Source organism: Lygodium microphyllum, chromosome 10 (genome assembly GCF_053477565.2).
Source record: "Lygodium microphyllum isolate KBCC chromosome 10, Lygodium_microphyllum_v1.1.10, whole genome shotgun sequence".
In the NCBI taxonomy this organism is placed as follows: Eukaryota; Viridiplantae; Streptophyta; class Polypodiopsida; order Schizaeales; family Lygodiaceae; genus Lygodium; species Lygodium microphyllum.
Genome location: NC_141144.1, coordinates 8,550,422 through 8,578,365, shown reverse-complemented (window position 1 = coordinate 8,578,365; position 27,944 = coordinate 8,550,422). Strand labels below are relative to the sequence as shown.

The window sequence follows — 27,944 nt, the reverse complement described above, 5'->3', positions numbered from 1 at the left end:
ACAGCAGAAGCAGGCATGTTACATGCGTTTTCTACTTCATTGTGCAAACATATAAATAGGTACACAGGCCTCTAATGAGCTAAAATGATGACAATAGAGCTGTAACTACCTATCAAACTTCTACATATAAGTAATCACTACCCAATTTAACTCTCTGTAGGAAAAGTAACACAAACAATTTCCATAGTTTTCAGAAGGTATCTCAGTTCAATGATGGTGGAGAAGATTCTCTTGCCATGTCGAAAAGTGTAGACTGTGGTAGCTCTTTGTTTCCACCAGAGTAGGCCATGTGCAGAGGCTTTCAGGTTTGTCATAGAATGGTTACTTCGGGAAAATTGGAGTCTCGAGGCCGGAGGTCTGAGAGGGGAAGGGGGGTGGAAAATGTGAAGCGTGAATTAGATGCCCGTGACTCTCCCAATATAAAGCCAATCAATTCAGACCTTTTGCAGAACCTGGTACAACAAACTTCTGCACGTCTAACTGTCTTCTTCGTCAATGAATCAAACGCGCGACCGAGTACATATCGCGACCTCACGTGTGAGTCCCCACGAGAGCAGCAGCAGGGCCAGCTTCTTCGTCCCATGCTCCGCCTGGTGGTGGTGGTGATGATGATGATGTTGTTGTGCAGCAGCTACGGTGAGCTATGGCTTCTCTCGACCAGCCTTGGCCTGGGCTCCCTCCTCCTCCTCCTCCTCCTGCTGATCCGCAGCTATGTCTTGCGGCCCGCCCTGCTTGCCCGCGCTCTCCGCCAACAGGGCTTCAAGGTGCTCCCTTTCAAACCTGTCGCAGGAGACGTCGCCCTGCTCAAGCAGATGGAAGCATCCTCTCAACGGTCCGACATGCCCTCTCCGACCGCCCATCATCTCCTTTTCTCTCACCTCTTTCCGTTTCATCACAAGCACATGCCAGGTTAGAGCTGCTTTATTGACTTGATGGGAGGGAGCACCACACAACTAGTTTTAGACTAATTTCCCACTACAATTTTCACATCGTGAAATACCACGAGCGTACCTCTGTGAGGGAGAGAACCACAGACCTATCTAGTTGTAGCTCGGGACAGGGACTGCTGGCCCACAGTGGGGGCAGGGGGACTCGACAGCATCGTCATGAGCTTCTGTGAGGGCTGACAGTTTGATTTGAACCTGATTTTTACGAAACTTCCTACATTGCCATTCTCAACCCAAGAAGCAATACATTATAATAAAAAGTTCCTAGATTTTTACGAAACTTCCTTGATTGTCATTCTCAACCCAAGAAGCAATACATTATAATTAAAAGTTCTCAACAGATCAAGAGAAATGTTTAAGTGCTGCCGCTTCTTTTTCTCTGTAAGGTGACCTCAGAGGTATGACGTAGAGCCATCTGATCTGGGGCATGATGACCAAATTTGGTTACAGGTTGAATTGCACTTTTTAAACAGTCTTTCCTCTTCACTATGCAGACAATCGCAATGAAAATGTAGTCCGCAGCTAAAATGAGACGGCTTCACCTGATTTTGCAAAAAATTTTGAAATCTTCCCATCGAGAGGTCCAAGATAACTATGCATGATGATAAGGAATTCTCCAAATTTTAATATCACTATCAGGTGATATTGCAGATATGACATAGTCTCAGGCATCTGAAATATGGCAGGATGTCAAATGTCGGCCACAGACTAGGAATATCATTTAACAGTTTTTCCTCTTCTCTCATGCAGGCAATGGCGATGTTCCCTATGTCTACTGGTGGGGAATGCAGCCCACGGTTGTGCTTTCTCACCCTGAAGATGCCAAGTGGGCACTTTCTTCTGATGTGAAGCATTTCACAAGATCACAAGCTACCACCAAGTCTTTTCACAGGCTGCTGGGCAATGGGCTCCTCCTTTCTGATGGGGATGATTGGCACAGGCAGCGAACCTTTGTTCGACCTGCCTTCTTTCCTGAGAGACTTAAGGTGACAGGCTTTATCCTGAAATGTGATACATGAGCATCTGATGCATGACTAGATGTTTGCAGTACTTTGCAATTGTCAGGCTAAAGAGAAGCAGCAAACACAAAACTGCATTACGATATGGGCTTGTTTATCATGTTTATACCTTTCATACTTGGACGCAAAAGGTGAAAAACATAGATTTTATGGTTAAGTGCCTTGTTACTATATTGGCAAGTTTAAATTTGAGATGAATAAGTAAAAGTTTATTAGCTTGGGCCGGCTTGAACTTGCTGCTCTCCTTCTCCTTTATTGAAGTTGATCTCTTCAAGCTTATTTCAACTTCAGGAATGCAGGAATGTATATTTTTTGGTCATCAAGATTCTTTCAGAAGTAAGGCAACTGGCATTTGTGATTGGAGCCTCCATCCATCTTTGGTCTCGACTATAGTGTGCTTCCATTCGTCGGAATTAGGTTGTGTGAAAGGCAAGTGTCTGTTTCGTTATCCACCAATTAATAGGGGAGGATTTCAGTATAATGCCAATAGAGGTGTCAGAATTATGAAAGATTCATAGTGGAGATAAGTGAGCTAAAGAATTTTGTTGAGATGCCATAGATTCTCTGTTTCATAAACAAAAACTTGTGAGAAATTGAAAGAGAAGGCTACAATACCTGGAGGAAGATCTGTAATGTATCAAAACAGAAGGTAGGGCTGACAAGTGACCTCCCATGTATTGGGAGGTGGAGATTGAACTGATAAAAGTGGTGGGAAAGTTGTTTGTACAATCAGGGCTTTTCTCATTTGAAGAAAGAAGGAAATCAAGCAGGCAAGGCAAGTAGTTCCCAAAATCTAGGATCTCCCTCGTAGTTAAGATGAATTCTATATTTAATGGAACCTTGTAGGATGTCTCAATATGAATGGCAGGGAAGACTTCTGGAGCACATTTTGAACCACAAATACTACAGTTAAGGCTTCTAATCAAAGCTAACCATGTTAACTCAAGCGAACAGTCTACAAGCACCACATCTAAGATCATGCCCCCATCCTTCTGGCCTTAGATGCACCTGATGGGGAGGAATTGTCAACCCTTGTGACTATAGTCACATGGAATGGGAAGTGCAATGGGAAGAAGCTACCATTCGTCAGTTCTCAAGTCCAAAATTGACCATCCCTACTACGACTATGATCTGTGGTTGTGTTAGATCTTGCCACTACTATAAGAGCAAGGTGGTGCACATGCGGATGTCCGAGCTGTGGTGTAGGGATTGGAACCAAGCTACGGAGGTTTTTTGGAGATGGTGCATAGGCAGAGGTGGATGAGTTGTGCTCAGAGCTGGTGTCACATGTCATTGAGGAGTGAAGTGAGTATCTGCCAGGTGGCCTTCAGAGCAAGGTGTTGATAAACCCACTTCTTTAGTTCACACATTTCATTTAGGGCTTCGCATTGATAGCCCCAAAAAGGGTTGGTGTTCACATTTTGGCCTCTTTTTCAATGGGTGCCCACACAGTGGTGTGCCACCCTAGACAGCTTATGCCTATAAATAGGCAGTCACGTCAAACATTCTTCACTATTCCTCTCTTCAGTCATTCTTCACCACCTTCTTTGGTCACCACCTCCACCTCCCTTCTCTCACCAGCCCCTTCCACTGCCCTCACACCTCTTTAGGAGGCCATTGTGGTTCATGGATGTCTTCACCTTCCTCTTCTGCTTCAGGCGCTTTGTTCTAGTATTAGGCCTTGCGTTTGGAGCATCTTCCGTCTGGTGTCACCATCCTCTACTTGGCATCAACACCTTTCTCCTTCAGATTCCACCTTCACCTACGTTTTTCAGTTTGGAGGTCTTTTCCTTGCTTGGTGTCAATATCTCTAGCTTGGCATTAGCATCCTAGCCTTTGGCGACAATCTACACCACCTAGCGTTAGTGATTTCATCGTTCATCTATCACAGGGGCTGTAGGGACCTACGTTTTTGCAGCCTGGCTCCTCCTCCATCACCTAGCGTCACTCGTCTATCATAGGGTTGCTAGGACTTGGGTTTTTGCAGCCTGGCTCCTCCATCACCTGGCATCACTCGTCTGTCATAGAGGTTGCTAGCACCTATGGTTTTGCAGCCCGATGTTGGAAATAAAGGCTCACCGTGCCTTTTAGAGTGTTCGGGTGTGAACGCACCCTAGTCTCTTATACTCTTGTACTTTATATATTATCTAAACCTAAAAAGTGGTACACGTCCTTGTACCAAACATCCATTGTGTTGTGCTCACACTCCTCTCTATTGTTCTCTACTCTCTGTGCAATATCTGACACTCTTACCCTTAGCTCACTTAGTCTTGATCTAACAAGCTCCAACAAATTGGTATTAGAGCAGGTGACTGGCGCGAGTAAATAGGCGAGTAGTTGACATTGTCACCTGGTGTGCAAGCATGTCAGCAAGGCAGTAGATAGTCGGGGCGACTGCTGGGTGATAAGTCACAGGCCAATTGGCAGGCAACAGACAGTTGAGGCAACAGGCCGTAGGCCAAGCGGCAGGTTCGACGGGTGGATGACAGGTCATAGGCTCGTCGGCGGGCAGTAGGACAGTCCAGGCGACAGTTTGCAGGCCATGCGATCGACGGGTCTTGGTTAACGCCAGGACATGATGTTCTCTTCTTTCTCATTTTTCCTTAATTTCTGCCATTTCTTTTGTCTCCCCTTTGCCAGGCATTCACACGCACAAGCACAATGTGCAATTTCACTGAAGAAAATTGGGGCTTTTCTCCGATTTGGGGATTTCAGCGCAGGACAAGACAATCCGACTCAGAAATTGCACATTTGGTGCACAGTTGCCCAAGAAATTTTGGGGCTTTTCACATTTTAGTGGAATTTCTTCAATTGCTTTGAAATTTGTGTACTCTGAATCCAAGAAAGTTGGGGCTTTTGCAAAATCCCTTCAATTTGTGCAACAAATGTTTGGTAAATGCACTTGGGTACGTGTATTGATGCAATTTGGACAGATTACCTTCTAAAAATTTGGGGCGTGTGATCAAAATTGTCAAATTTGTGCCCGGGAATGCCTTTGGAGCAGAAATTGCAGTGAAATTTTGGGGATTTCACATGTAAGTGCTGCCTTGGTCTCTAAATGTGTCAGTAATTGCTTGAGAAGTGCAGCAACAGACACCTTTTAATTCTGAAAACCTATTTTCAGATCTGAAATTTCTACAATCTCGGGATTTTCATTGCTGATTGGTACTTGCAGTGTACCTGGTTACTTTGGTGACATTTTGGCTTGCCTTTGGTGATTGCTTAGTTAATTTGGTATCGCAAATTATGGCTGGAAACAGTAACAGTAACAATCTTTTGCACATCAAGAAGCTTGAGGGTGCACACAATTTTGCAATATGGCAAAAACAATGCTACAATGTCTTGGTGTAGAAGAAATATGTGAAGCCCATCAACACAAAGGGAATAAAACCCGCTCTACAATTGAGCTCTCAATGTCAAACAACTTGCCCTTTAACATTGAGAAGCTGAATTCAGCATATGCAATGTGGCAAAGGCTTGAAGAATTGTATGCTTAGAAAAGTGCAGCTAGCAAGGTCTATTGGCTGAAAAAGATTAATGGACTTTTGCATGAAAGAAGGTATAGCCATGTCTGTACATTTGAATGAGTTTAACTCAATTTTTAGTTAGCTGATTGCTTTGGATTTCCATATTGATGATGAGTTAAAGGCTACTTTCTTGCTACGTACTTTGTTTGAAAGTTGGGATACTCTCAGGACTACTTTGAGTAACTCGAATGCTTAGGTATTATATTCTGATGTGGAGAGTTCTTTGCTGATGGAAGAACTAAATGGAAAAAATAATTCAACGAACAAGTCTTCTAATGCATTACACACTAGAGGCAGATTTCAGCAAAAGGGCAGTTCTGAAAATAGAGCTTGTAGCAAGTTTTGTGGCAAAAGTGTGGAGTGCCATCATTGTGGCAAAAAAGGGTACTACAAATGGGACTGCCTTCAATTGAAGAAAGAGAAAGGCAAAAACAAAAACATTGAAGATAACAAGTTTGAGAAAAAGGACAGTCAGCTTGCAAAGAAGAGTAATGTGAAAATAGAAGAGGTTAATGTAGTCACTCATGAGAATGACAGTGATGGTGATGTACTTCTTGCTTCTTCTTTGAGTGTACATGCATTGATTGCAGATCCTGAGAATGATACGCACACTTGGATACTTGATTCAGGTGTGTCTTTTCATGTCACAACACATTATGAGTGGTTTTTTTACTACAACGGTGGTGTACGTGGTGTTATCCACTTGGGAGATAACTATGCATGTAAAATTGCAGGCATTGGCAGTGTGAAACTGGAATTTCAGCATGGCTCCGTGTTTGTTTTGCATAATGTGAGACATGTACCTCAGCTTCGTGTTTTCAGCACGGCTCCGCGTTTTGCATAATGTGTTGTCCACCTTTGGGGATAGCAAATGGAAAATTTGTAAGGGCTCTCGCATTGTTGCCAAGGGCTCCAAAAGTGATACTTTGTATCCTTTGCATGTATCTAGTGTGTGTGACCATATAATCGCCATAAACAAGTAGCCAAGTGTTTCTATGTGGCATAGCCGATTGGGATACATGAGTCGAATTACAATGAAAGTACTTTCTCGCTTGGGTTATTTGCCGTCTTTGAGATATGCTGATTTTGAACAGTGTGATCATTGTATTTATGGTAAGCATGCTCAGATGTCACATAAAAAATCTCTCTAAAGTCTTCACTCTTAGAGTTGGTACATTCAGATGTATGTCAAATGCCAATATTATCTCTAGGGGGAAAGAAGTATTTCATCATCTTTGTTGATGATGCCATACACAAAGTATGGGTGCATCCAATCCATCGCAAAGATGAGGCCTTGGATAATTTTAAAAAATGCTTGGTACTTGTTGAAAATCAGACCAACAAGACATTAAAGTGCCTTCTCTCTGACAATGGTGGGGAATATGTGTCCAAAGTCTTTCAGGACTTTTATGACAGCAAAGGGATTAAAAGGGAACTCACCGCTCCTCATAATCCATCCCAAAATGGTGTTGCAGAGCGTATGAATAGGATCATTCAAGACAAGGTCCGTATGATGCTATCACATGCTACTTTACCTTATGGATTTTGGGCAGAGGTTGTTATGACAGCCATACACTTGGTTAATCGATCACCAAACATGTATTCTAAGGGGGGGAAGGGGGGGGAGATCCCTCAAGAAGCGTGGTCGGGCAAGCCACCTTCGTATGCTTACTTGAGAGTGTTTGGCTGTGAGGCGTTTGTGCACATTCGCAAGGAAGAATGCAACAAACTTAATCAAAGTCTTGTAAATGTATTTTCCTAGGATATGGTGATGAAGGTGAGATGGGGTATCGATTATGGGATCCTGAGAAAAGAAAAGTGGTATGCAGCAATGATGTTATCTTCCGGGAAGATCGTATGCACAAACAGCCCGAAAGGACAAAGGAGATCAAAAGGGTTGTATTCCGGGAGGATGTACCAATAGGACAGCAAAGAATGCCCGTTAGACAGCAGCAAATACCTGCTATAAATGTTCCTAAAAATGCAGGGAATGATGCTGAAAATGATCAGCAAGATCTTGCCCATGATGTCCCATAAATTCAGCAAGAACATGTGCGTGTGGAACAACCTAAACCAGATGTACAACACGCTGAACCTGCAGAGCAGCAAGCTGTTAATGCAGATTTGCAGGCTGAATTGCCAACAAATCTTGACCATTAGGTCCGTAGGTCGACCAAAGTGCAAAGACAGCCAAATAGGTTCGTTCCTAGTGTAAACTATGTGGCCGATTGATTATGTCATGTTGAGAGATTGTGGTAAGCGGTCATGCTTCCAGGAAGTAATGGACAGAAAATATAGTAAGAAATGGCATAAAGCAATGCTATCAGAGATGGAACCTCTTATGAAAAATGGCACTTGGGATTTGGTGCGTTTGCCTAAAGGGCAAAAAGTGCTATCGTGCAAATGGGTTTACAAAATGAAAGTCACTTTTGGTTCTCTGCCAAGTACAAGACACTTGGGATTTGGTGCATTTGCCTAAAGGGCAAAAAGTGCTATCGTGCAAATGGGTTTACAAAATGAAAGTCACTTTTGGTTCTTTGTCAAAGTACAAGGCATGTCTGGTTGCTAAAGGGTACAAGCAATAACATGGAATTGATTTTGATGAAATCTTTTCTCCTGTAGTCAAAACGACTACTTTGCGAACCATCTTGGGCTTGGTTGCTTCTGAAGACATGGAGCTCATATAGATGGATGGAAAAACCACTTTCTTACATGATCTGCATTAGGAGATCTATATGTAGCGAAAGAGCGCATGGAATACAAACTCAACAAGAGTTTGTATAGGTTGAAGCATGCACCACGAGAATGGTATCATAAATTTGATACATTTATGCTTCTCAGGGATATCATCGTTCTGAAGTTGATCACTGCTCATGCACCAAGAAGGCAGCAGATAGTAGCCTTATTCTCTTGGTTTTGTATGTGGATGACATTCTGATTGCAGGCAATGATGTTCATGCCTTGGACTCCTTGAAGCAGAGTTTACACAATAGCTTTGATATGAAGGAACTTGGTGAGGCCAATCACATTCTTGGCATATGCGTATACTCAGAGACAGATCGAAGGGTCTTCTTTATCTGTCACAATAGGAGTATGTTAGTAAGATTTTGTAGCGTTTCAATATGGAGGGGGGAAAAGCCATTAGTGTACCATTGCCTCTATATATGAAACTTAGTGTAGATGATAGCTTTATATCTGATGATGGAAAGGCTAAAATGGCCAAGATACCTTATGCTTCAGCTGTTGGAAGCTTGATGTATGCTATGGTTGCTACACGTTCTGACATCGCATTTGCGGTGGGAGTGGTTAGCAGATACATGGCATATCCTGGCAAAAGCATTGGGAAGCAGTGAAGGGTATATCATGAGATACCTTAAGGGCACAAAGGATTTGTGTATCTGCTTTGGTAAGTAGAAGTCATATGTTGTTGGGTTCACGGATGTAGACTATGTTGGCCATCCTGACTACAGGAAGTCTACTTTAGGATATGTGTTCATGTTCATAGGTGGAGCAATCTCTTGGATATCTAGGCTGCAAAAGTGTGTTGCATTGTCTATTATAGAGGCAAAATATGTGGTTGCCACTGAGGCATGCAAAGAGGCTTTATGGCTTTTACGTTTGGTGAGAGAGCTTGGTATTACAGAGGTTCCTATCCTCCACTGTGACATTAAGAGTGCTATCATGCTAGCATAGATCTTGTCTTTCATGCAAAGATATCACATATAGGTGTAGTATCACTTTATCAGGGATGTACTTGACAGCAAGGGCATTGAGCTTGTCAAGGTACATACAGATGATAGCCTTGCAGACCTTCTCACGAAGGGTTGTCCAGCCGAGTGGTTTGCTTATTGCCATCAGATGATGGGGGCTGGATAGTATATGTGTATTTCAGCTTTGTACATATATAAACTTAGCTGATTCTTTTCTCTACCGTCAGGCACATTGCCTTTAGGTAGGAGTTTGTTGGGAATAAAGGCTCACCGTACCTTTTATAGTGTTCGGGTGTGAACGTAGCCTTATACTCTTGTACTTAATATATTATCTAAATCTAAAAAGTGGTATACTCATCCTTGTACCAAACACCCATTGTGTCGTGCTCACACTTCTCTCTATTGCTCTGTACTCTCTGCGCAATATCTGACACTCTTACCCTTAGCTCACTCAGTCTCGATCTGACAAACTCCAATACCTGGCTCATTCGCCATCATCTAGCGTTATCATTTGGGTTGCTCTCCCTACGTTTGACAGCTCTGACACTTTGGGATTTGCATTTTGTTGCCCAGGCCACTCCCCAGCATGAGAGGACTATGGTTTGCTCCCTTGATAGCTGGTGATCATCTTCCATATCTCCGATTGCATCAGAAGATTGTGGTTTACTCCCTCAACATTTGTCCTTCACCTTCTAGTGATTACTTTAATAGCCTACTCGGAGGATTGCATTTCACTCCCTTCCTTGTGCAGATTCCCACAAGTGCTGCCGCTTGATTTAGACAGGACAATGCAGTTATCTTCTGAGCTCAAGATTGTGGTTCACTCCCTCAACATTTGCCCTTCACCTTCTAGTGATTACTTCGATAGCCTACTCGGAGGACTGCATTTCACTCCCTTCCCTGTGCAAATTCCCAGAAGTGCTGCTGCCTGATTTAGACAGGACAATGCAATTATCTTTTGAGCTTCGGCTCCATTATATCAGCTTTTCTTCTCATAGCATGATTCAGTGTGTCATCACTGTTTTCTTCTTGTGTTTCTGAGTTTCTCTTCTTTCTCAGTGTTTGCAGTACACACTATGTTAGTCCCTGCAAACCCTACTGTCTCTTTGCATTGTCGCTTATTTTGACATGGTATTAGAGCATACTTGTTATTTTGACACAAGGCAGCCATGTTGGGAGGAGGAGAGGGCCTTCAAGAGAGAATTGGCCTTAATCCATAGGCTACTTCAAGAGATACCAAGTGGCCATACACATCAACGCCTAGGTATTCTTGCCAAATTAGTGCCAACCTCTTTTAAGGGGACAAGGGAATGAATGGTTCAACAACATTTTAAGGGGCCTTCCAGATATGCCACCATGTGAGCTTGCCAATGATCTCCCACATCCTTGATTGGACACAACAAGCTTGAGAACATGGTGGCTAGTAGAGCCTCCAAGCCCACCACTAGACACGAGCAAATGTCAATGATGAAGATCATATCGTATTTCTCCAACTCATGGAGCGACATCCTTGACTGACTTACTTTCAAGTAGAAAGCCTTCCATGAGAGACACCCAAGGCTAGGCCCTACTTGATGGTATAGAAACATGAAACGGGGAACGGGGATGGGGATGGGTACGGGAACGCCAAACCTAGGGAACGGGGACGTGGAAATGGGAACGGCATTTAAAAAATCAAAATTCATGAAAAAATTTTAATATTTCACTCATAATCCATGTGGACTTTGGAGTGTTAAAACTTAAAACCAAGGTATATAATCCACAAGGACAAATCATTTTAAGTTTTAACTTTAAGATATCATGCATTATTCTAAAACTACTCATTAGAAATTGAATTGCAACTTACAAGGCTCAAGAGGTAAGCTATTCAATTATAAATAATAAAATCCATAATACATATGCCAAAAATCATAAATGATAAAACAATGAACAATGAACTAAACTTTAAAGTCTAAGCTAAAAGAACATGCCTATGGTACCATTGCCAAAAAACTTAAAAGATTACAATTATGAAATTGAAGTCTAATCTTTGAAAGAACATGCTCATTGCCCCAAAAAAGACTACAAATATAAAGTCTAATCTCTAGAGATTGAAGCAAAATGCGGCATGCCAAAATAGCCCAAAGGGCAACTGCAAGACTGCAAGACTCAAGTACAAATATAATATCGGCATGGCACAACTGTCAACAGCCCAAGTGTCACACTGTCATGAATGATCATAATATCCTCCTCTTCTTGCTGCATCTCCCACTCTGTGAATGGATCAGGCTTTGTTGTCATACTGTTACATAACATCCTCAAATTAGCACTAACGAATACTAGATCGTTTGCCCTCTCCACACCAAGACGGTTTCTCTTCTTTGAAGCAATGTGAGTGTATGTACTCCACAATTGCTCCAAACAAGAGGAGCTAATTGACTGACTCAAAATATGGATGGCTAGTTGCTGCAACTCAGGACCATCCGAACCATAGTCCTCCCACCACAAAGCTGCCCCAATCTTACAGCGATTCTCCTGTGTATCTCCACAACCAAAAGAACCCCGAAAGGTCCTATAACATGAAAGCTGATCTCTGATCTTTCGTCTAGTGCCATGATCAGGCACTAGACGAGACAATATAAGTCTCTATGCATCCATAACCTCAGTGCCATTCTCCTGACCCTTGCCCTGGAACTCAGGATCCACACAAATGCAGCTGCATGCATGGGTGAGCTATAGGAGTTCCACCTCGTCACAACTAAATGGTGTATTTCCTCATACGCCTTATCATTTGGTGCCAACTCCTACAACTTTTCATTTAGCCTATCCATAGCCCATATACCTTGCCAATGCAAGGTTGCATAGCATCCATAACCCTCAATAAATGTACAATGGGTGATACCATAGCATCTATCCGCTTTACATCATCCCAAAAAGTGAAGTTATTTGCTTTCTCCAAGCATAAGATACTTGTAGGAGTATCTGCCAATGTTGATGAGATAAACTCATCACTAAGAAATAACTGCCTCAAGACACCACTGCATTCTCTTAACCTGGCTAGCATCAAGAAGTTAAAGGCAAATCTGGTATCAGAGTATTTTAAAAGTGTCTTCTTCGACCGCAAAGAGAAGTGATGGCGAAGAAATTGGTGATTCAAAACAAAGCTAACCATTTGAGCTCCTTGCTCTATGACAGGTGCAATCCATGATAGGCTACTAATATCCTTTAGTAGGTTGTTCAAGCAATGAGCCATACAATATGAAACTGTGATATGCGAATAATATCCCTGAATAATAGCACATGCTGTCCTATTTGCAGGCTCTCCATTTGCAACAAATCCCACAACATGCTCCGAGCCAATAAGCTCAACACCTGTAACCCACTCTGTTGCAAGTACATCTGCTGACTTTCGTGTCCCCGATGCATCATGTGAAGATATGAAATACATTTTCCCACGAGAATAAGCAACCATACCATGAATGGATCGCTTGCATGTATCACTCCAACCATCAGCAATCAAGGAAACTCCATTTTTAGCCCACATGCTCTTTCTAGTCACTGCTGCTTGCTCAACAAGGCGCTTTTCCTTGTCGAGCAAAGTGGTGCGTAAGGTCTCTGATGACGGAGGTACATACGAAGGGCCATACTCACTAATCTTCTTGCACATTAATTTAAAATACTCTGACCTGGCTGCACGAAATTGAATGTGGTCATGATAAAAAAAGTGTGCCACTGATATATCCACCTCTTCCTTCTTCTTGGGATCCCAACTAGCATTAAGTGTGCTTTGTCTATGTGCAACGTGTGGCGTTGTTGATGCCATGGCCGATGCAATGCCTGCAGTAGGTGTGGAGGTAGCACTTCCTGATACTGACCCTGCTCTAGATACATCTGATGAGGATGGTGTCACAAAAGTTGCAGGGTCAATTGCAACACGTCGTGGTCTAGATGCAAGATAAGCTTGTTGACCTGCTACATGGTCACGAAGCTCCCTTTGCTTCTCCAAGGTCACATTCGGACAAAACCGCACCTCTGAATTTGGCTCATGTAGGAGATGAGCTCGGGGACCTGATTATGCATAAATATTAAAATGGAACAAGTGGCAATTGGTAGTCCATATTCTAATATTTAAGTAACTTTGAAAAATTAAAATCAATAAAAATTTGAAATACAAATGCTCGGCTCAATGGATTACCTTGTTTGCTCCACTAGTTCGCTTGTATGGGCAAAGCTTGCAAGTCCATGGTCGAGATCTTCCACCACTCAAAGGGCAGTCAACATTTACTTCTTACCATGACCAATCATCAGACCTTCTTCCTCGACCACCAACCCAACGAGCAGGGCGGGAAGATGAAGCCATTTATGATTTCAGGCTGAAAATTGAAGGTTCAAGAGTCAAGAGAAGGAAAAATTGAAGGCTCGAGAGAAGGGAGAAGGCTCAAGAGTCAAGACTCACTCAAGAGTCGAGAGAGAAGGGAAAGGGAGAGAAGGGAGAAGAAGAAGAAAAGAGGAGAACTTGGAACTTGGAAAAGAACTTAGAAGGAAGATTGAAGAGAAGAGGAGAAGAAGGAAGAGAAGGAAGAAGGTTCAAGGAAGAAGGAAGACGAGAAGGGAGAAGTGAAGAGAAGGTAGAAGGAAGAAGAGAAGGAAGAGAAGAAAGAGAAAGAAGAGAAAGAAGAAGAAGGAAGAGGTTGGAGGTGGGAGGAGAAAGAAGAGAAAGAAGAAGAAGGAAAAGAGGGAAGAGAAGGAAGAGAAGAAAGAAGAAGAAGGAAGAGAAAAAAGGTGGCTAGGGGCAGGATGCAGGTGGGAGCAGGATGCAGGCGAGAGCAGGACATAGGCCAGGATTGGAGTCTGGGCGGGAGTAGAACGTGAATTGCGCGCAGGCGGGAGTAGGCAAACTGGGCGCAGGCGGAAGCAGAATGCGAGTGGCCGGGCGCAAGTAAGTTTTGCCACGTGGCGTTCCCTGTTCCGTTTCAGACAGAGAACATAGCAGGGAACGCGTTCCCTGTCTGAAACGGGACAGGGAACGTTCCATCATTTGGAAACGCGGTCCATGACGGATACATGCTGGGGATGGCGATTCCATGTGCCAGGGGGCCGTTCCGGCCATTTCCTGTCACTATGCTTGATGGAGTAGTCTACAAGCTCTCCACACTAGGTGCGCAATCTCACATGACCATATGTAGTAGGCATGAGAACTTGGTAGCTCATAGAGCCTCCAAGCCCACCATTGCACATGAACCAGCCTCAATGATGAACATCATATCATACATCTCCACCCCATAGAGGAGGAGGTGGCATCCTAACTAATTAACTTTTAGTAGAAAGCCTGCTAGGAGATACACCCAAGGATGTGTCCAACCAAGGTGGCATAGATTGAGATGTTCTTGCTTCTGGAAGAACAATTGATAGTCGTGTTGAGCTAAAAATGCATTATAAACTGATTAGCTCTTAAAACAGCCCCAAAACATGAAAATTACCAAAAGTTCATTAAATGGTGGATGGTCCTAGAGAGTTTTTGTGTCCTGTAAGCAAAACTCTAACTCGGGGGGATTCTTTTGCATCTATAAATAGATAGGCTACACACCATTCAATCCATCCTTGTCTTACAGGTTTTGGCCATCGACCCTCTTCCACTAGTTGTCTAGCCTCCAACGACTATTGCTATGTGGTCTATAGCTATTGCCCAAGCCTCCCTTTCTTGTTGTATCTTCCCTTCACATTGCTTTTCTTCATCATCTTTGTAAAAGGACGCTTGGGCAAGTAAACAAATTTTCCATAAGGGACATTATCCAAGTGGTACTTGTTGCATGTGCATTCTCATCATGTAGCATTACTCTATGCATCTTATTGTGTAGAGTACACTGAGCGGATCCTAAGTTGTTTCCACCATGGTTTTTTCACCACCTTACGAGCACTGCATGTGCATTCTCAACATGTAGCATTACTCTATGCATCTCATTGTGCAAAGTACCCTCTAAGTTGTTTCCACCAGTGGTTTTTTCACCACCTTACCACCACACTCACATACTTCTTCTCCCTTTTCCTTCGTCATTGACATACATGAATGGTTAAGATAGCTTGTCTATTTTGTGATGTGGTGGATCTAACCATCCCTTTTCATTCTCTCTTAGGGGGCATAGTTACTTGACAGGGCGCAAACCATTTTCCTATCCCCCCCCAAAACAAGAGTCAATGTGGTTCCATTTACCTTTAAAGGTCCTGGTAGGCCACTAGGCATCCAATGAGTTCTTTGTCTGATACCTTGGCCTCTTTGGGGTGATTACTTGGGCTCCCTTGGTAAGATAACCGTCGCCTATGTAGTCTTGGTAGGCCATTGGGCAATTGAGACGTATACCCTTTGTTCGATGCCGTGGGTGCTTTGGGGTGGAACGCCTTGGGGTAAAAATGGGCTTGAGCTTTTCTTCTAGTCCCTTCTTGGTTTCAATTTTGGGTCTGAGAGGGGTTGTTGAGCTAAAAATGCATTATAAACTAATTAGCTCTTTAAAACAGCCTTAAAACATATAAATTACTAAAAGTTTCATTAAATGATGCAGCATACTCAATCGTAGAGAGTTTCTGTGTCCCATAAGCAAAACCCTAATTTGGGAGGATCCTTTTACATGTATAAATAGACAGGATGTACACAATTCAATCCATCCTTGTCTTGCAGGTTTCAACCATCAACCCTATTCCACTAGTTGTCTAGCCCCAAATGTCTACTGCTACGTGGTCTACAGCTGTTGCCAAGCCTTCCACTACTGCCGATGATTAGCTGCCATCTTCTTTTGGCTGTTACATTACTGTGTTTACTATCAATTCTAGCCCCAAAAACTTTTGCATTCTAGTTTCTAGCTTGTTGCCCTTCCATTTCCAGCACCACCTTGATTTGTGTTTGCATCTACAATAGGTCGTTTTTGAGGTCTTAGCACTTTTCTTCATCAATCTTAGCTCCAATTGGTGGTTACTGCACTTTGAATACATCTTCGGTGGACAACACACATAGACACCTCCCTTAGCCTGCTCCCACGAGAGCCACCGACTGTTGGACAGCTTTGCTCTTGAGCATTCTATACAACTCTCTCATTCATTTACAGCATCGATTCATTCACTTCAGAGTTCTCTTTCTTCTTTGTTTGTGGTTGTGTCCTTGCATTTTGTGTTTTGCATTTTTTATGTTATTGTTTGAGTTATCGTGTTTCAGCCACGTTTGTACATTTTGTGTTTTCTTTGTGCAAAGCCTAGCATATCTTCACAAGCGAGCCTTCCAGATAAACCACCATGTGAGGGTGCCAATGATCTCCCACTTTCTTGATTGAACATAACTGGCTTGAGAACATGGTGGCTAGTAAAGCCTCCAACGGTGATTGGATGTCATTACTCTCATTGGTAGACAGCCAAGACTCTTGGCACAAAGTGTCTCTTTTTCGTGCCCAAAAGATAATTGAAGTGCAGAAAGAGTAGTCTGTCCTCCTATCCTCCATGCTCGCTATTATGGCTCATGCCCGCAACTTGTGGTTTTGGAGGGTGTTGTCTTTGGGAAAGTCTTGTAGCAACCTCTATATGGCTACTAGGTCCGGTCACAAGGTCCTCTCCTAACACTGCTACCTCACAAAAGAGTCTCCTCCTAGTAGATCTTGCTTCACTCTCCTAGGGGGTGTGTCAACTCCTTCACAATGTCTCCATCTATGCCAATCTTTGAGCGCACCTTGAAACTAGTCTTCCTTCCGCGGATGGGTGGTAAATCCTTGATTACAACTTAATTACAACAACAAACAACAAATGCAAATCTGAAAATACAAATTTACCTACTAATCTTGGACAATGCACACCCAATTGGCCCAAAAATTGGACCTCTTTCGGTATTTCTTTAGCTATATTGAAGAAGAAGTTGATTTACAATGGGATTCTCTCGATCCCCTTCGCAATCCAAACTCCCCTTGCTGTCCAAAGTGGCCAGCAAGTTTTCAATTTGATTTGCCCCTTGATTCAGGCACTTAATTGGTCTTCACCCACTTCATAGCGGATGGAAATGCCCCAAATTCAATGGCTGGCTAGTCCTCCATCCGAATTCAGCTGAAATTCACCTTTAGTCCTGGAAAATCTAAGTCTTGAAGCTTCCAGTTTTTGGCACGCTTCCTGAGGCTGTTGCTATAGAAATTAGGGTTTACAGCAGAGAATTTAGGATTTTTTTGGTTTTCAGCCCTAAAAATTCCAAGTCTAGGAGCTTACAATTTTTGGCACGCTTCTCGATGCTGCTACTATAAAAATTAGGGTTTATAGCAAAAAAAATTGCAATTTCTCAATCTCCAAGGGTCCAAATGTTGAGATCTTCGGAGCAAACTGTGAAATGGTTTGGGAGATGAGAGAGAAAGTTGTAGAGAGAGAAAATTCAGTGTTTTGTCATGAAGAATGATTGAAAATTAGTCAAATGCAGCTGCTGTCCTACCACAACAACATTAAATGCTATCGCCTATAGCTGAGATATCCAAATCAACTGTCACCTTGTACTTGGATGCAATCACCCAGCCTTGTACCACCTGGATACAATCGCCTAGATTTGGAGGGTCCGAATGTGCAATCTCCTTCTCAAAACTCACTCGTGGCTGGCTGCAATGGTTGAAAATAGGCTAGCCATGGCAGCTCACAGCTCTCCCACATTTGCTACAGCAAGAATCATCTTGTTTTTCCTTTGCTTTAGCTTTTTACCAGCCTGTATGGGAAAGTTTGCCAAGTGGTAGCCTTTCCAAATTGTTTTTCCAACATTATACGGGTTAAATATTAATTTTCAGACTTTAATTACTGAAAATTAATTTAATAATTATTTCGGTGTCCAGAAAAATAATCAGACTGGCTACTAATTAAATTGGCTAGGCATCTTCCACTCTTTTGTCTCTTTGTGCCATCTTTGACCATTAGATTGGCGTTAGGTACCATTAAACGCCACATCTCTAGTGTCACCAACAACTGACACTTATGGCCAAATGAATGACCTAGGCCAACAATTGACACCAGATACCACGAAGTACCAGTGCAACATAACGTATAGCAACTTTTACCTTTGATATCATGTGATTTTCTTAGGTCTCGGACTCGTAAATTTATTCTAACCCCAATTGCACCTTACATGTGCAACATTTACTTAATCGTGTGATTAAAAATTAATCCACATGTTAAGTAAGGTTTCAAAAATACATGTTCTCATGACACACCTCCTTATGGTTATAGGTTGAATTTGAAATTTGGCAAGAGTGTGGGTTGAGGGCCAAGGTAGACATGTCCAAAGGCAAAAGAATAGGGAGTTGTCAACTGCCTAATTTGCCCCTTGGGGAGTTATGCCAGTCACCCACATAGAACCTATTGGACTGCTCTAGAAGGATACCTCCTAGATGCGTATAACCCTAGGAGAAGTCCAATGATTCGTTGCACTTGTGAAGTGCCCATGGGATGCCAAGTGTCTCTAGACATCTTGAGTACTTGTTGCAAAAAGATATGCCTTTGAGGTCTCCTACTCATCAACCACGATACTATGGAAATCTATGTCTCCTGTGCGCATGATTCTTTAAAGTCTCTTGTTCAACCAAGAGGATGCCTGATCCTAGTGGAGGTGATGGCTAATGTCTCTTGTTTGAGCTCAATTAGTCAAGCAAAATGTTTTTGGTGGACATATGGTTGTTAGAATTTCTCTCAAGATACGCCTGGTATCTTTTCATTTGCAAAAAATGTGCAGAGGTTACTTTTAAGACCCAAAGAACAGCAGTCAAGGTGATGGCTGGTTCCAGTTTAGGTGATGGATTTAGGTCTCCCAAATGTAGACAAAAACAATGTTTGGCACCTTGGTGAATGCACAATGGCTAAATCTAGTCTTTGAGATGTCAAGCAATGTGTTTTCTCTCCAACTCAGCATTATACTGAGGATTATGGCTTCAAAGCAAGGAAGATATTGGATACATCGAGTAAATTCAGCTTAATACAACATTGAGATGAATCTTTTAATGGGTTTCTGATGTGTTTCTAGGTGAAAAAGATGGAAACAAAAGATCCGAAACTATCTTAGTCTCTACTCATTCATTCATCAAGCTGGTTCTATGCCAACTTAGCCTTCCTACCTAAACTATGTGTGTTTGAGTAGAAGGGCCTCCTCTATTTGGAGAGCAAAGGTGATTCTTTTGATATTGTCAACCTCTTATGTTGCCACAAAGGGTTGTCCTAAACTAGTCATATGTTTCACATAAGCCATTTCATCTCTAATTAGATTAAAAGAAGGCTCAATCCTGTTGTGCACTCATAGCCTAGTATTTCTACACACGGTGAGAGTATTAATTGTTAGAAGTGGTGCAACAAAGGAAACATAGACAAGTGCTGAAATAAACTGTTAAACACAAGACAAAAGGGAAAGAAAACAAACGAACATTGCAAAGGAAGAGAACTTAGATATGTGTTCAGGAAATGGAATCCATATACCAGACATGAGACAGTCGCACACAACAATGAGTCATTGGTTGTGTGGGCATTGGCATTGGCTCCTCTCTCCAATAGAAGTTTGCTTGAAGAATGATGATGACTATATGACTGAGGAGGAGGAGCCCAATAAATAGGCACAAAATAGGCCATAAGCAACAGCTGGTCGATCAATATTAAATGTGGGCCGATTGGCATATAATGCCAAGCCAATAAAATGCCTAAAATACATGCAAATGTGCTCAACCCGATTGGTGTGCACAAACTCACACATGAGTTGACAATCTTGCTAACACCCTCTCTTAGATCATGGGTGATTTGATACAGTGCAATGATACAATGGTAATGACTCATCATAGTCTATACAACATAGAACCACCAGAGTAGAACCTGTTGGAAATACAATCCACACTTACTAGAGTAAACTAGCTCACTATCGGTGTAACGGTAATGTGTTGAGACCATATTTGAATCCTAGGCCAAATGGAGGAAGATTTCCATAATTGGATAGATCGGAGGTCATCTATCACCTTAACATTTTGGGGGTTAGATTGCTAGCCCAATTATGCAAAACTTTTGGTCAAGCGTGTAGTGGCGTGAACAATACTAGGATGGGTGACCTCTTGGGAAGGGGAGATACAAGGGTTCCCACCTAGTTTCTAACTTAGTATCAGAGCTCATGTTGTTGAGCTTGGGTGGCACTAGGATCTCAATCAAGGTGTGGCTTGAGGGGGGGTGTTGGAAATACAATCCACACTCGCTAGAGAAAACTAGCTTACTATCGGTGTAATAGCGATATGTTGAGACTAGGTTTGAATCCTAGGCCAAATGGAGGAAGATTTCCATAATTGGATAGACTGGAGGTCATCCATCACCTTAAGGTTTTGGGGGCTAGATGGCTAGCCCAAAGTGAAACTTTTGGTTAAGCTTGTAGTGGCATGAGCAATACTAGGATGGGTGACCTCCCAAGAAGGGGAGGTACAAGGGCCCCCACCTAGTTTCTAATCGAACCGTGGATAGTGAAGCAGTGGAAGATCAAGCTGCCACCAAGGTGCCTCGGAGAGAACGTGATGTTGATGTCGATTGTACCAGCTCTTGAAATAGAGAAGAATCATAGCATGTCTCTGAGTCTGATCAATGTCTCACAATAGTATACAAGATCATTCTATCAAAAATGCCTCTAAACGTATGTGACCATGGATTCCTTGCCTTTGGCCAGCCCGCCAAAGTCTCATGTGAGCATAAGACTAGGAGTCAAGGCCGCTATCTATCAGATAACTAGCTCATCATGAACATGGATGTCAATTCTAGCTCGAGAGTTTAAATTTGCTAGATTTTGGTTGATGTGTCAAGGACATTCCTCTTTGGAACCTATGCACGTGTATACCTATATAGATGAGGTTCACCGACCCCATCTCACCACCCTCTCACACTCCTTTGGTATTCAAGAGTTGTGAGGGATGATGCATCACGTGGACTAGAAGGTAGCAGAGGAAGGGGCAGTCAAGCCCTTTTCTCGATCTAAAGCAGTGGATCCCTTCAGTGCCTTGGACATTTCCTTGGCCGGAGAATTAGAGTTAAAGTTTGAGGAAGAGAATGACTGGTCGGAGGAGTTTGCATCTCGCCTTTTCTTTTTCTCCTTCTTTTTTTGTGAGGTTGCTAATGCCTTGCAATCCTTCCACATATGGCCCTTCTTACCACATTGATAATATTGGGCTTTCGATGACTTCTTCCTGTCACTTCTCTCCAAAGCTGTAAAGGCTTCACAGGAACCTCCATAATGAGATGGAAGCCTCCCCTGTAGACACAAAGATGCCTTATGCTCAAGCAACATCGAGGACATGTGTGTAAAGCTTACAGGTGTAGATGATGTTTGCATCTACAAAGCATTGACCACTCCATTAAACTTCGGGGGGAGCTTGTAGAGTACCGTTCCCATGAGATGTGCCTCTGGAAGGGCAAAGTGCATGTGTCGAAGGTGGTCATATATTGGTGTAACACGGAGTAAAAATGATTGAATGGTGTCCTTCGGCTCAAACTTCATCCACTGAAGCTGGTAAAGGGTCATTGAACGCATGGTGGAAGGTGCCTCGTATAACATCTGAAGCTTCGACTAGACTTCGGGAGATGTCCTATGGGAGGTAGCTATCGGTAGAACCTCTTTAAAAATACACTAAAGTAGTGTAGAAAATGCACGGGCATCATCCGAATCCCATATAAGCACAACTTTCTCATAATTGTCCTCATCAACATTGTCAAGAAGAGAAAAAGGATGTTGAGGCCAAGGAATAGCTCCACTAACAATGTACCAAATCCGCTTTTGCACAAACCAGGCTTTCATCATAGTAGTCCATCTAAGATAGTTAGGTCCACGTAACTTATCATTTGTAGAAGTGCATGGAGGAGCCATCGGGAGAGGAGAAGAGAAGATAGAGAAGAGAAGGTAGGCAGAGAGAGAAGACAGCCAACCAAACAGCACAGAGTGCCCAAAAATAGAGTTCACACATAGTATTCACAAGTTGACCACTAAAAAACAACTACAGAAAGTTGAAAACAGCCAACAGGCATTGTCAGTAAAGAGTAGATGCTATTGCCCAGCCGCCAGGAGCAAGATATCCAGAAAACGTAGTAGTTGCTAATGAAAACGCAGGGTAACCAGCATAAATGCAGGTGACCTGCAGTAAATGCAGCAGACCGGGAAAACACAGGCAATTGGAGGAAAAATGCAGCCTTTAGAGGATGAAAGATAGGGCGATGGCAGTAGACAGCAGTTGCCAGGTCAGCAGGGATGAAGACGGCTTGTAATCAGCAGAAAAGCACGTGGTAGGAGCCTAGATCTTGCAATTTGATACCATGTTAGAAGTGGTGCATCAATGGAAGCATAGACAAGTGCTGAAATAAACTGCTGAATGCAAGACAGAAGAGAAAGAAAACAAAAGAACATTGCAAAGGAAGAGAACTCAGAGATGTGCTCGGGAAATAGAATCCATATACCAAACACGAGACAATTGCGTACAACAATGAGTCATTGGCTATGTGGGCATTGGCACCAGTTGCTCTCTCTAGTGGAAGTCTACCTGAAGAATGATGATGACTATATGATTGAGGAGGTGGAGGAGCCCAATAAATAGGCACAAAATAGGTCTAACGTACGGTACAGTACGAACTGTACAAAACGAACTAGTCCGTACGTAGTACGAATGCAACTATGCCCGTGTTTTTGCCGACAGTCTCCCACATAACGGCCTTTAACACGACAAAACTGATCGGGTTCCCCTCTGATAGTCCTTTATCTTCAATGCATTTATCATTGATTCTTCTAACCAAACATGGGTTGTCTGAGGACAAATTGATTTGAATCCTCATGCATGGAGTTTTCGAATACTAATTGCCCAACAAGACAAACCCTAATCGTAGTTGTTATAAATCAGTTTGACATTCCTTGGAAATGCCAATTGCCCACTTTGTCAAGATTTAGGATGGATTTTGCCTAGATCAAGGCTCCATTGTGACTGGACAAATGCAGAATCCTCTCTCTTTTGTGGTTGTTGATGTTAGCAGGATTGTTAGCTCATGTACGAGTCTATGCATGACAATTGGGCTTGGCACATTTGTGTGTATTTTAGGCATTTTATTGGCTTGGCATCCAGTCAGCCAGCATTTAATGTCGGCTGACCAGCTAATTGTTATGTATCAATACCAATTCGTACCAAAAAAAAGCTATGTTTGGCCTATGAAGACTAGATCACACAATATCTTCCAACTCCCAAGCTTTGTGTTTATTATCATAATTTCAAGCGTCTCTCTCTCTCTTTCCCAACTTCAAAGACGAATATGTAATCCCAAGCAGGTCCCTCCCTTCCCTCTCTCTCTTTCTCTCTTTCTCTCCACCCCTTTCTCCCCAAATTGCCAAGCTGCTCGCTCTCTCTCTCTCTCTCACAAAAGAATGAAGAGTCTCTTTGTCCATCCACCCTACACTTTGCTTTGTTGTATGATGCATGATGTATTATGTATACACTCCCGTCTGTCTTGTGGTAGCTCATTGCCCATGTTGTGCATGAGGTTTTGCCTTGTTACCCTCATGTATTCATCCTATTAACTTAAGTGACATTGCTATTTTAGCTCTAAAAATGTGTTCATAATCTATAATCCAAAATAACGGAGTTTTTGTTTTTTTTTTGTACTACTATTGTACTGTAGCTTATAAAATCCTAAGGTACCAATTAGTACCGTATTTTATTGTACCATATCGTATCGTACCTCTCTTGACAACCTTGGACATGGGTGGAACTGGTCTTTTGATAACTAAAGGGTATTGAATCATTAAAATAAGCAAGTACAATCAAATAAGCAAACTAAACATTTGCAATCGCAAGTAGGGGAGTTAGAACATTTCTACTCAATGGCCATAACAGCTATTGGCCCCAAAGCCTAGTGTGCCTTGCAGTATTCCTTTATGTCAACCAAAGAAGAGCTGTACAAAACCCTCCTTAGGGATTTTACTGGCTTAAAAGTTGTTCTCTATAGAGATCAAAGGGCATAATCAATTATTTATTGCACTTGATTCTTTTGTTAATAAATTAGAGAAATACTGTGAGGGGTGCAAGATTTCGGGCCTATCTATGGTTGGTATGTGGGTAAAGTGTGCAGATGTATAGAAGCAATCTAGCTCCATCTATGTTGTGCTATCTGGTCTTGCTGTAACTGCGGAATTTGGACGTTGCTGTTAACTATCTACTGCCCTTTAATGACGGAAGGCTGAGTACATGCCCTGCCCTAAAAGCCAAACTGTAAGAGGAGGCATACTAGAGATGTTAAGGCAAGGCGTTTATGGTTCAAAGAAAAAGTTCATTTAGATTAACCAAATGGGATAGCAGGAAATGCTTGCAGACATGTCTACCAGTGCATTGGAAATGGTTACACATTGGGAGAGACGCATTGTCAAACAAGGCCGCTGTGCTGAAATTGAGGTTGCAAAAGACATAAAGAATGCCACGGCAGACATCCTTGCCCGCACATCCTTTGGGTCCAGTTATCTAGAAGGGAAAACTGTGTTTGAGAAACAAGAGCAGCTTCTGGGACTTCTAGCAAATCTTCGAGTGAAGAACAGTGCAATCCCAGGATACAGGTAACTATCCTTACTATTCTGAACCACCGGCTAGTAGGAAAACTTTCATAATAATTGCTGTAATGTTTATAGTACATGTGTGAGCTGAAGTCCTAGGTGTTGATGGGATGCAGTTTAGCAATTACAACTGGAAAAAGGAGTGTTTTCTGCTATTCTTGATGTTAACACAATTATGAAAACAATGTATGTGTCTTTTGCACTTATCTCAGCTGCCACAATATGGCAGTGGGGCTCCTTTTTGTTACTTATATTTTAACTAGACTTTGCAGAGGAGAACACAAATGATCTTTCTGCATGATTTTTCAGCCTTCTCATAGCCAAGAAACCAGGACGTGAGATGGATGTGTACTTCTCACCTGCTGGTCTTATACTTCCAAATGCTCAAAATTATGGCAATGTATCTGCAGATTTTTACCCACATGCTGCAACCGTGCATGTAAGAAGTTGGAAAAGTCTTTGAACCAAGGGTTTTCTGAGATTATTGAATCACGTTACAGAAGAATCCATAATGAGGGTGGTGCAGCATGCTCTTATGGGTCCGATTTGCTAGGTTTGATACTTGCAGCAGACGGCGAAGAAGTGAAGAAAGACAGTCGGCATGTCAGGCTTACCACCCAGCAAGTGATAGATGAGTGCAAGACCTTCTACTTTGCTGGACATGAGACTGCTTCAAACCTTCTAGCTTGGACTATGGTATTGCTATCACTGAATCAAGAGTGGCAAGATAAAGCCAGGAAAGAAGTTCTGGAGGTTTGTGGCAAGGAAGGGAAACTAAAAGCAGACCATCTTAACGAGTTGAATGTTGTAAGTTCCTCTTCTTGGCTCATTTGGAACGTTTTGAAATACAGTATGATACAAGGATGTTGGTCGTGACTCATGAAATTTAAAAGGGATGTCATGTCTTAGGGTTGGGTTCCCACTAGTCCAGCCACATTTCTCAGGACCTAGAAGGTACCAATCCACTTGTGACAAGCAAATTTCACTTTTTATACTGCGCTGGACAGCCTGATCTGACATAGATTCCCACTGGGCGCACCAAAGATGTCCAGGCTCTTGCCCAAACTAAGTCTACTTTCCCAGACAATAGCCTTTTAAAAAAAGGATATTTTCATAGAAACCGGAAAGCCAAGACTCAAGAGTCAGACTCAGGCCATCCCTCTCAAAGCCAGAAGAAGCTTTGATTGCTGAGTCAAAAACACAAAACAGAGTCTTGAAATAGAAGAAAAACAGTTGAAAAACGAAAGCAAATGCACTTATTGCAATCAGTGTTCACGAAAAACCAAGGTTTAATGTAAAATGAATTGCAAAAATTTTGAAAAACCCTCCAAATTTTAAGGAAGAAAGTTTTTAAACCTTACACTTCCCAAAATTTTAAGTAATAAAGATACCAAACATATGCAATTTGATTCAAAAATCCCTCCAAAATTTGAACTAAAGGTTTTTGTATCTGCTACCAAAAATATGTGTTTCATGAACATTGATTACAATACACACCTTTTACTCTCTTGAAGAGTGCATTGAAAAGGGGCCAAAGGTATGTTTGAGGGGCTGACTTATAGAGTTCGTAGTAAGCTTTCTTTCTTGGTAAATATTGGTTTGGTTGTAGATGGGAATGGTGCTAAATGAGACTTTACGGCTGTACCCACCCGTTCCCGAATATGGGCGGCGCGTGCTGAGACCGGGTGAGGAGAGCTTCCAGATGGGACATTGGACTCTACCGAAAGGCACAGCGTTCACAGTTGCATGCCTGTTTATCCACAGGAGGAAGGACATATGGGGAGAGGATGCAGATGAGTTCAGGCCAGAAAGGTTCATGAATGGGGTCGGACAGTCATGCAGGCATCCCTTTGGCTTCATACCGTTCGGAATAGGACCCCGCATATGCATTGGTCAACAGTATGCTCTGTTTGAAGCCAAGGCCATCATGGCTGCCATCCTCTCGCGGTTTTACTTCCGGCTCGCCCCCAGCTACAGGCATGCCCCCACCATCGCCATCACTATGCGGCCGCGGCATGGTGTCCCACTGATCCTTGAAAGAGTTCAGTAGCACTAAAAATCTGGTTGATGCAAAGTCCATGCTCTTCCTCCAGTGTCTGGTGAATGGTTCTTTTCATTGCCTCTTTCAGGCTCATATTGCCATTGTGGAAAGGAATTGTGCTTAATTGTCTGTTCATTGTTTTGCAATTTCTTGAGAGTTTTATAAAGCGCCATGTATTCTTATTGTCTATCCAGTTGCTTAGCAGTTACCTAGTCGTTGAAAAAATAAAAAATAAAAAACGGTATGTATCCTTGATGCTGTTCTGCATTTAAACAAGAGCGTACTATTGCATGCAAGAGCATTTAAACAATGCACCACCTTGTCACTACACCATTGTATAAGCATATGCCCTAAAGGGCAATGCTAACAAAACTTGTGTTGTGAAAAGGTTGCATGTCGAGGTAAACCCACCATTTTACTCCACCAATAGCACCAAATCCTCCATCCTAAGGACTTTCGCATAGTAAATCTCCTCACCTTTGGGTAATCTGCCTTTGATTTGGTTCATAATCAAAGGCTATCAATAGGACTCTTCTTGTTTTTATTGACTGATGGTTCACGACTATCTTATTCTATGTAACATGTCAACACATGGGATTTGATCAATGATTTTTATTTTCCACGATGAATTGTAGTAAGAGTTTTTACTTGTAACAATGAAAATTGGTTAATTTGCTCTCTCTAGGCTTATCGCTTTTGAAGGACACCCTATATTAGCCAAGGTACCAATCTACTGGAAGAGGATTGGTAATAGCACGACCATTTTGGGGAGCAAGACATAGTTGCCTAGATTGTATGTAATGCCAAAGAATCTCAAATGTTGGATTGCTAATGGTGCCTATTGACAACCTAGACCGATTGTTGTAAGGGTTCGTGATTGTCCATATGGCATGATTTTGTCCATGTGCAGTTCAGTTGACACAACATAGCTCCACAACTTGAAAGAGTGTCATATTGGTTTGGACATTCATATTATGTGGACATTCATAAAATTTGGCAAGTTAGCATAGAAATTTAGTGATCACACAGGATGCTCAACATCAATCCAAAGGTAACAATCTTATTCAAGAAAAGTTAATACAAGTAGTCCAAGTACATTGTCCAAACTATTTTAAAGAAAGTACAATGGAATGGT

General features: G+C 42.3%; 1 protein-coding gene across 1 annotated transcript; it reads left to right on the top strand.

Moving 5' to 3' along the window:
* The first annotated feature begins 291 nt into the window (after positions 1–291).
* On the top strand, positions 292–26,996 carry LOC148029687 (cytochrome P450 709B1-like). The gene is made up of 5 exons (XM_087685971.1): positions 292–909; positions 1,698–1,933; positions 24,521–24,771; positions 25,179–25,575; positions 26,378–26,996. Exons 1-5 carry the CDS (start codon positions 318–320, stop codon positions 26,816–26,818), a joined length of 1,917 nt encoding a protein of 638 aa, XP_087542097.1. The 5' UTR covers positions 292–317; the 3' UTR covers positions 26,819–26,996.
* Positions 26,997–27,944: the final 948 nt, after the last annotated feature.